Source organism: Pagrus major, chromosome 20, assembly GCF_040436345.1.
Source record: "Pagrus major chromosome 20, Pma_NU_1.0".
In the NCBI taxonomy this organism is placed as follows: Eukaryota; Metazoa; Chordata; class Actinopteri; order Spariformes; family Sparidae; genus Pagrus; species Pagrus major.
The window spans coordinates 16,798,029-16,808,992 of record NC_133234.1 but is presented as its reverse complement, the minus strand read 5'-3'; the positions used below and the strand labels follow the sequence as shown (position 1 = coordinate 16,808,992).

The 10,964-nt window shown below is 41.6% G+C and overlaps 1 protein-coding gene across 1 annotated transcript; it reads left to right on the top strand.

Annotated features, from left to right (window-relative positions):
- Positions 1-4,344: 4,344 nt before the first annotated feature.
- LOC141015999 (neurogenic differentiation factor 2-like) lies at positions 4,345-7,709 on the top strand. The gene is made up of 2 exons (XM_073490230.1): positions 4,345-4,442; positions 6,614-7,709. Exons 1-2 carry the CDS (start codon positions 4,369-4,371, stop codon positions 7,707-7,709), a joined length of 1,170 nt encoding a protein of 389 aa, XP_073346331.1. The 5' UTR covers positions 4,345-4,368.
- The last annotated feature ends 3,255 nt before the right edge of the window (positions 7,710-10,964 follow it).

Below are 10,964 nucleotides of genomic sequence, written 5' to 3'. Positions count from 1 at the left end.
TTTAAAAGAAATATCAAGAAACATCGTTGGTGCTGTTTGTTGCTCTTTGATCATCTTGTCAGAAGTGATCTGGATCTGAGTTGCAAGTTAAAAACAAAACAGCAGTTGTTGCAGCCTTCTCCTATTCTGCACCCTGGTCATGAACTCACCTTCAGAACACACTTCAGCTGTCTCCCTACAAGAGTTCAAAACATTGATTTAAAAAAAACTGTGTGACCGAAGAGGGCAATTGCTATTCCTGAGCTGGACTTCGTATTATTTATCTTTTATCCTTTGTCTATTTTTAAATGTGCTCCTTTGTCACTTCCTGTAACTTTGTAATGGTGTGTTATTTTGGCCAAGTCTCCCTCAAAAAAGAGAGTTTAATCTCAAGGGACGTCCTGGTTAAACAATGGTTAAATAAATAAACAAACCTTCTGGATGGCATCTACAGAAGTTGAGAACATAGCAGACCAAATGTTCTTCCTGCCAGTGGACCACAGTCCTTTGTATTTGTAATCTTCTGTATATGCACAGCACAATGTGTTCATTCTCATTTTGGGATGCGGAGCTGAATGCAGCCCAGTCAGTTAACTTTTCTGCAAACCACTCATATGTTCACAAATGTCATACATACCATATTCACATTTGTACAATGCATGTCATATCACATTAACAATATACAGTACAGTATGTTTATGACCTGACTTTCATATCAGGAGGTGGTGGATGGTGGTGGAGTAGTGCTAGAAGGCTGCCAAGCCGTGACCACAGTGACACCACTGGATACTTTTTAAGGCGACTTTGGGACATCGCCAGCTGTGTTTGTGGAGACAGAAACTAGATATTTTTAACAAGACTTTGGGAAATCTCCAGCCATGTTTGTGTGTGTGTTTTATTTTAAGCCAAAACATTATCTTTTCCACACCCTAACCAAGTGGGTTTTGTGCCTAACCCTAACCAGACCATAAGCACAGTGCTGTCACGACATACATTTGAAAATTGAACCTTGTAGTTGCAACATAAAGAAATGTATAGTTTCGACACATCCGTGGTTTGCAGAAGCACATACTGCCAACGTTTACACTGGAAAGAAGTCATCATGAAACCCCTGTTTTCATGTTTCTCAAGGTAGAGTGACAAACTGCTCTTTGCAGTGGCTACCTTGGCGTTATTATATGTTATGTAAATATATAAGAATAGTCAGCTGGGAAATTCATTACCATGGCAACAGATTCTCTTCACAGTATTGAGTGTTGGCAGTCAGCAAGCGTAGTGTGTGTGCATGTGTCGGTGTGTGTGAGGGCTTGAGAGCAAGTTCGAGGAGAGGACAGATTCATATGCAAATGAACAACAAAAAGAGGGAGAGGTGACAGCGATGTATTGCTGTGAGAGATATCTGCTTTTATTTAATGGCAATGTATCAGCCGGCAATATGATGGAGGTTCCAGATGCAAATGTACACACAAACAATGCCTTATTGGGAATTGATTGTACTTTTAAGGTTGGAAGGTGAGAAGGAGGGAGACAGGAAGAAGAGGTGACACAAGGATAAAGACAGAGAAACAGTCGAGAAGTCTGTGTGTGATGAGAGAAAGGGAGGGCTAATCTTCACACCTTTTTGTCATCGGACTAAATCTTCATTTACCTCATGGCTTGGTAAGTGCCTCATCTCAGACCTCGTGCCTGTTAGACCGGAGAAATAGCAGGCCACCCTGTGACCCGGGAGTCCCACGACTGATCTCGGTTCCCACGAGCCGCCCACAGGTTCAACCTGGACTGAAGTGAACGTGAGAAAGACTCTGGATCTCTGCCAGTGAACTCAGACCTGCTGTGGGAGGTCTTCAGATGAAAAATAAAACTTCAACCTTGGAGATTTAAAAAAACAGCCCATCTGTGGCTCAGTTCACTTCGACTTCAACTGTCGTCCTTGAAAAATAAACGTAAGAACTGGTGATGTTACTTTACACTGTATATGGTTTTTTTTTTGTTTTTTCAAAGCACTTTGAATTGCATACCTGTTTGAAAAGCACTATATAATAAAGTTAGATTGATAAATTGATTCATTTGCAACACTGATACAAGGTGCAATATGAAGAGCTTGTCATGTAATGGTCAGTACAGAGCAAAGAGAAGACCATCTCATGTTACAATCAATCACTCAGATAATATTAAAATGCACAGTGCTGCAGGGAAATAATCTACAGGATTATTGTCTTAAAAGCAGCAAATATACAGTGTAATCCATCAGTGTTACTATCAATAATGTGGTGAGCGATGCTGTCTGCCATGGTGTATGTTTTCATATCAACACTAGGAGGTGCCAGAATACTTCCATCTCCCCCATATGACTAGCTGTATTAAAGGATAAGTTCACCCAAAAATGAAAATTCATTATACTCACCCCCATACCGATGGAAAGTGGGGTAAATTTTTGTAGTCCATAAAACATCACAGCAAAATAGTGTTGCAGCATTTTGCTAAAATGTTAAAATGTAAACAACAACAACAAAAATAAATAAATAAAAACAAAAACAAACAAACAAAAAGGCTCCAAACAGCTCATCGGCGTAATCCAAATCACCGGTAGATCCCAAATTAATTTCAATTTTTGGGTGAACCTATCCTTTAAACAGTATTTAAAATATCACAATATAAAGAGGACAAGCAAATCTAATCTCCAAATAATGCTCTTAAAAGGAGCACTGGGTTCGAAACACATTGTCGTCACACACTCGGTCATAATTTATCATTTGCAAAACAACACATTAATAAACAATAAAGGCCTCACTCCACTCATATCCTATTTATTATTATCTAGCTGAAGGAATGATATCACTTTCAATCTTGTCTTTCCTCAGACGTGCACTAGCTTTTAATAACCAGTAGATGTCACCCACATGTAGCCTGAGAAATCACATACAGTGAGAACCTCCCGTGTGAACTCTACCACACTGATAATGTCCAGACAACAGTGTTATTTAAAGGTTGTTAATAAAACTAATAAGCTATAACTTACATTTAAGTTACACATTTTGCCCTTTAACTCATTTGTGCCTGAGGACTATATTGAGTGTGACAGGAAAATCTATTTATTCAGCCAAGCAGTTCAAAAACATTAAAAATTACAGTCGTGGGCACAAATGGGTTAAATCAAATCACTCATATCTCCCATTGATGTTTTGTTTTAAAATTCATTTTTTGTTATTCATGCATTAATTTGCCACTATAGTGTGAGAATTAGGCTGAATGTTGGATGGATTTCATGATTGTTTGTAACAGGAGAGGAGGAGATGATAAAGAAAACCTCACAATTATAGAAGAAAATCACCATAATCAAGTCATTAATGTATTACAGTAAACAGATATGAATATTCTACCCATTGTTAGCCGAATGTCAATTAGTCATGATGTAATGTGACATAGACTCCTTGGATTGGAGCTAAAATTCATTGAAAAACACCCAAGATGAGGATAACTGACCTTTTCTTTTGGACTAAAACACAAAATCTTCTTTACATTTCTGCCCCTCCGGATGATGACACCATGTTAGGGTGTGACCCTGCCTTACATTAAGTCTCCATCAGCAGAGGACTGGACTGCAGCATGACCACAAACACATTGATCTGCTCATTCAAACGTTTTGCTTGTTTCACTAAAAATGGAAAAAGAAAAGTGTGCCAATAAACTGAACCCGACCAACATTATGAGGATGATAAGCCTTCCCTTTTCTATTTTCTCATTCTTATTTTCTCTCTCTCTGTGTGTGTCTCTCTTGTCCTGCCCCATCTTCTGGCCCCTTCTCCGCAATCTGTGCCTCTGCCACCTTTGGCACCAGCCCGCCCACCGGCACCTGTGCCAAGCCTGGCAACCCAAACCAAGACGCTCTGCTTGGCTCAGTTCAATTGACTCGTTTAGGCAATTGCACCCTGACTCTGATCTTTATGGCGGGTCCCTTATTTATCCCGGGCCCTTTGTGTTTTCCTGTCTTATGAATTGGAAACCTGGATTTGCCGTATAGCATTTCTATGGGGATTTATTTGCTCCTGGTGGCCTTTCTTTAAAAAAATATTTAATAAATGATGTGTGGGATTATTCATCCAATGAGAACAATCCAATCATATGTGAATGATATCATTGTAAAACTGATCATTATAGGATTACTTTAATTATTCCTTCTATAAAGGGATTGTTTTCCTAAACCGTCTATATGAGATTAACCCCATTTCTCCCAAAGATGGAGGCTAACAGAAGCCGTTTGAATCCAGTGCGTTTTTCTTTTTGTTTTTTTGTGCCATTCACTCCTTATTCCATTTTCTCTTTCAGCTCAGTGACAGATGGCGAGTCCCTCTCCCCCAGGGGGAAGCCAGTCTCTGTGAATGCGGCCGCATGTCAATCACCGGCTCTCATGTGATGGCTCTTGCCAATGACGTGCCAGCCATATGGGCCTGGCATCAGAGCTGGTATGTAACCCACCCAGTCCTGCCTCTGAGGTGCCACACGGCTCCCTCCACGCGTTCGGGCTCGGGATAGCATCAGCAGCAGCATCAGCATCAGAGAGAGAGAGAGAGAGAGAGAGAGAGAGACAGAGAGAGAGAGAGAGGGAGAGGGAGAGGTGTGAGAGCAGGAACACAGCGCCTCGCCTGCACAAGCATCCGTGCAGGGCGTGTGGATGTGATGCCCACCCGGAGAGAGATGGTGTAAACAAACCCGCTTTGCCCCGTCACTGAGCTCCACCGCGGAGGTAGGTGACCGCGTCTCCGATCAATATCACGACTGATCGGGATATGGATCGAGTTTTCTGTCTTTGTGTGAGCGCCTGTTGTGTGGAGAGGGAGGAATCAGAGGCAGGGATAATTGCTTTTAATCGAATCTCGTGCAGCTTTTTTTTTTTTTTTTGTAATTCTCGTGATCAGATAGATTGTATCTTCTTTTATCGCCATTATCGATCAACTTGACTTGTTTTTAGCTTTTAATAAATCTAAAATGCAAACATTCCGGCGTTTCTTTATCCACAGTCTCCTTTGTGTTACCTCAGAAAAATGAGCACTGGAGTGTGTATTTTATCATATTTTATTTGTGCGTGTGTGCGCGCGCGTGTGTGTGTGTGTGTGCGCACGACGACGCGCGTCAGAGCACCGTGGGGGTAGAATTCTCCATAGAGATACACAGGCTAATTGACAAGGTATTGGTTGGCATTAATTACATTGTGCTTACAAGATTAGAAAAAAAAAGAAAAAGGAAAACGTCCTTCATGGACTCAGTGCGCACAGCTGAGCTCAGATCACCGGGAGAGAAAAACTCAGAAGATTCTGGGATGTTACAGATTTTATACTGGGTTTAAATCCCGCTGTAAAACATCAACTTTATTATGTTTAGTTTGGATTATTAGTCGATGTGTTATCAGGGATTTAAAGCTGAAAAACCGATGAGTAAGTTTTTTTTAAAACAAATTATGATGGTTAGATGTTACATTAAATCATGGCCTAGTGATAGTTTTAAGGCAGCTTTTCTAAAATCGTAAATAAAATTGAAATTAAAATTAGAAAGATAATTAGGCTCGTCGATTGCGTTGTCTTTTTATCTTCATTTAATCTCCTAATATGTACTGCCTGTTTCCATATCAGCCATCATGCCTGCATTCGTGGACAATAAAGTTTTCGCATCTTGAATCAGTTCTTTCGGACGCAAAACTGTGAGTAAAGACGGATTAAAGTTCATTAAAGAAAATGTCGGATTACGTTTTTGGTTTTTTTCCTGTGGCCTACGTGAAGTCCGAAGTCTGGTCCTGAACACATATTACAAAATCTTTATTCCCTTTCTCAGATATCTGCGACAGAATCTTGCAGAATTATGTCCATTTTTTGATTTTCTCTCCTCTGAAGTGAGGCTGAAAACCTGTTAATTCAGAGAGTTTTTTTTAAAAATAATAATAAAAAAAAGAAAATCAGTTGTGGATGCTGTGGTCCAGTGTGCGGCCTTGCTGTGCTGGAATTCCTCCACGGTGGTAATTTATAGGACGGAGGAGGGACCCGCACCCTTAATGCGTCCCTGGGGGGCCCTTCTGAAGCAGGCCGGCCGGGCCGGACAACTGAGGGCAGAGGCCCAGACTGCTGCTTTTTAAGACATTAATATCATCTGATTTTTATTATTATTTTTAAACAATGTACAAGAATCTTTATGGAGTCTTTCTTATATCCAGAATTAGGGCTTCCAGAATTTCCAGTTTTAAGGCCCAATTATTTCAGCTTACTTTAGATCCACGTCAGACTAAATATGAAAACTGTAGTTTCATTTTTTTAAAAAGGTTTTTTTAAAATTAATATTTCCTGTAAACACATTTCAGACAGTCTGCCTGGAGGTTTATTAAATCAGGCTCAAGGCGAGAGAAACGTGACCTATGCAAATGAGCATGTGTCTATAAAGCAGGGCTGCTATAGATGTATGAGGACGTGACAGAAGGTCTCAACTCACTGATAAATGCCACACACAGTTTCAAATGAAACGTTTACAGGATAATGATGGTAGTGTGTGTCCCCTGGGTACGGCCTCGCAGGACCCGCTCTGACATCGCACCTCAGCAGCAGCAGGTTGCCAAACAGTCCGACTAAAGCTTCGGCTGTGTCTCTTTCAGGTTGCTTGCCACGATGTTGAGCCGTCTGTTCAGCGAGGTGCTGCCGGACGTCCAGAGGCTCGCGGCCGACTGGGTGGAGGACAACGAGAACGACGACTGCAAGGACAAGGACGACGAGCACGAGCCCTGTCACCTCGGGGACGACGACCTGGACGAGCCGCTGGAAGGCAGCAGCCGAGCCGAGTCCGAGATGGCCGGCGACGATGATGAGGATGACGACGCCGAGGAAGAGGAGTGCGAGGATGAGAACAGCGGGGACAAACCCAAGAAGCGCGGCCCAAAGAAGCGCAAGATGACGGCGGCGCGCGTGGAGCGCTCCAAGGTGCGTCGGATGAAGGCGAACGCGCGGGAGCGCACGCGCATGCACGACTTGAATTCCGCGCTGGACAATCTGCGCAAAGTGGTGCCGTGCTACTCCAAAACCCAAAAACTCTCCAAGATAGAGACTCTGAGGCTGGCCAAGAATTACATCTTGGCCCTTGGGGAGATTTTACGCAACGGGAAACGTCCAGATGTGGTGGCCTACGTGCAGATGTTGTGTAAAGGCCTGTCCCAGCCCACCACCAACCTGGTGGCAGGCTGTCTGCAGCTCAACACCAGGAACTTCCTGACTGAGCAGTGCACAGATGGAGCCCGCTTCCACATGCCCAGCTCCCCCTTCTCCGTCCACCCCTACTCCTACCGGTGTTCCCGCCTCTCCAGCCCACACTACCAGCCCGGAACCGGTGCGATTAACTTGCGGAGCCATTCCTACGGTTCAGGGTACGAGGCTGTGTACCCGCCGGGCGGGACGTCCCCTGACTATAGCAGCCCGGACTACGAGGGCCAGCACAGTCCGCCCGTGTGCCTGAACGGCGGCGGCGGCCTGTCCGGGAGACAGCAGGAGCCCTCTGAGACAGACAGGAACTATCACTACTCTATGCATTATTCCGGACTGGCCACGTCTCGACCCAGCCACAGCATCCCCCCCTTTGGGCCCTCGGGAGCGCGCAGCGGAGGTGCGCACTCGGAAAACATTCCACCTTTCCACGATGTGCACTTGCACCACGACAGGGCGCCTCCCTATGAGGACCTCAATGCTTTTTTCCACAATTGAGCCCTTTCATTAAGACGTGTTGATCTTCTAATGACAATCCTATAACGTGTAATATTTTGTTTGGGAAACAAGAGCTTCTGAGAGGATGAGAGACGGAAGTGGCAGAAAGAGCCCCCTGATTACCTTCTGTATTCTACTGATGTCATCCCTATACTGTTGTACTTCCTATCAAAGTGTGTCCAGTACTATCCTGTATGCAGAATGAGTGCAACTGACATAAAAGATGTATAGGCCTAAACATGTTATGACACGAACCGCAGAAATAAAAAAAAATGTTTTATAATTGTCTGATATGATTGAACAAATCTTCTTCTGAACATCTGGGGGACGTGCAGGCCTCAGGGAGGTTTCATTTAAATAATCTGAGATCAGAAGTATAAGTTCAGTTCAAAAAAGCCCTCACACACACACACACACACACACACACACACACACATTCACAAAAAATTATCAGGAGTCAGTTAGGGATTTAAAAAATAAAATAAAACAGAAAATAAATACAGACAGTGGTTTCAACAGGAATGTCAAGTACAGTTTATCTCATTTTGTCTGTGTAAAGGAAACATTCAAATTGCTTTTCACACAGGTTTAGCTCTGGAGACTGTGCAGCCTCCATCCTTTGTAGACAAAATTAATATGATACAAGTCATTTTGCTTAACTTCTGATGAATTCCAGCAAAAAACATCTGAAATATCACCCTGTCTAATGTGCATAAATGTGAAATCCTCAATTTAACTTTACAAATTAAGAATGTAAAGGCTTTGTTAAAGTATAGGAAACAAAATGGATGGTGGTCGGCAATTAAAACACAACACAATATATCCTCTTCATTTATTTCCAGTAGATATAAGTGCCTCGGCATCTGAAATATCTAAATAACACAATGTAGAAATGTGAAATGGTGTAGGCCCGCTTTATAGGCTAATTAGATGAACAGCCGCTTATAATTGATGTTAAATTTGACAAAACGTCTGTCCTTAAATAATCACATAAACACTGGACAGTTACTCAAACAAACAAGTCAAAGAAATTAACAGAATTAGTGAGAAATAAACATTAAAAATGAGATCAGCTGAGACATTTCTGTAAAAACAGAAAAGACAGTATTTATTTATTTATTTTTACCAAAATCTCACATTGTCACAAAAACATTAATGCAGCTTTAAACTTAAAATATACCAGTCATAACAACTGTGTCGTGTCAATGTGAAAAAGGATTCCTTACACATCACCTTTGATGAAATTACAGAGTTAATGAGATGTTGCGTATCATTCAGCTGGACTGTATGTAAGAAAGTATGAGAATGAAAACCTGCATTATTCAAAAAAAAACCCTACAAACTAAATTAATGTAAAGAAATTTGAATATCCTGACCTGTTCATGTCGGCGCTGCCACTCAGTAACTGAGATATATTATTTATGTTTTTCTTGTTTGAACAGAAAACATTTCTGAGCATTTTGCAGCACTTTGCATCGACACACTCGTTGATGACTAATGTAACAGAAACTGACAAAACAACAAATGATTTTAAATTAGAACAAGCTCTATGAAACCAGAGACTGAGCGCACAGATCAGAGTCAACTGGACACTTAACCTTTTGTTCTGCCTTCTTTGACTCACACCCAAATAGCTCCTGATGAGCAGGTCGGCGCCAGTGTATGAGTGTGTGTGTGTGTGTGAAGGGGTGAGTGTGACACGTGTTGTAAAGCGCTTTGAGTGTCAGTAGACGGGAAAAGAGCTACAGAAGTCCATTTACCATTCAGATGCATTCAGCAACATACATGGTTAGTTAAAGATGGAGCAAAAGGCCTCAGCCACTCAGAGCAAGAGACAGAAAAACAGAAAAACAACCAACACTTGATGCAAAAAATAAAATGCATTTTTTAGATGGAAGTACTCAGTTTGTTCTCCGGCACAGTGAAAGTGGATCTGGGCCTGTTCACAGCAGCACCTTTTCAGACTTCACAGGTGAGTGTGAATAAAACAATCGCATATGTGCACAATAATTCAGTAAAATATCAGCGTGAGCCAAAAATGATTCCATGAATAATTGCCTGAAAGTAATATTTTTACTGAACCTGCTCGTTTCACAGTTATGAAAATATCAAATACAGGCTGTGCAAAATTACAAGAGATACACAAAACAACACCCTCATTTAAGTCAGGGTACTGTTGACCGTTTATGTTACTGTAGGCTCGATCACACCATTGCTGATTTCTCAAATCAATAGTGGGAGCAGGCTCCATCCTTGGACCGCTGCCCTGGGTCCCATATGTTGTTGCGGACGTCCAGGGGAAATCAGCACCGGGCACGGCAGGGTGGAAACGGTCCCATCCAGCACCGACTGACCCCGGCAACAAAAAAGGAAGAGGAAAGATGCAAGCAAATTCTACGTACGCTGCAGAAATACGCATCGGTTACAGAGATAACAATTTTCTTTTCACATTTTTAATTTGATTTCATTGCTGTCTCATCAGTGAAGGAGCTGGGCAGGTGCAAAATCAGGTGAATCAATGGCCCGTTGGTTTGAAATGAAGAAACCCAGAGATGGCACAATGGACACACACACACACACACACATGCGCAAACAAATATAGTCACACACACACACACACCTCTCACCACACATTATATTACACAGTCCAAATGGTTACTACTACCACAATAAATAGCTAAATGAATAAACACATTTGAAAGGCGGCTGTAATAATTGGACAGGCTGCAAATTTGGGGATCATCAAGGGCAAAAAGGAAGGGAAAAAAAATCTGCTTTTTATAATTTGAAGAGGAAATACCGTTTTGTCATCTTATATTTTTTTTCCACAAATAAAAGGGTTGATTCTCTGTAACGTTAACAGTTAGTTTATTAAAGATTCATCACTTTTGATTAAGATTCAGATTTTTTGTTTTAAAAGGTCACTTCATAGGTGAGTAAAAATAGAGTACTACAAAAAAAACATGTTTATTTTCCTTACAGAATTTTTGAATATACTACAGTCAAGATTAAGGAACAATAATAATTTAAAGGGAATTAAGAATCTGAAAACTGCTAAGGAGGTTACAGGTTTACCAGATTTCTACAAGGTAACTGACTTTAATCATTTTTGTTACCCAAGCCACAGGTATTATTAATTATGTATACACTTTAGTCACATTCTAGTCTAGAAATCTGACTTATTGTTGACATTTCTTTTCTCAGATGGACAGATGTTTTCTTTAAAAAGGGAAAAACATCACCCACCGACCGCAG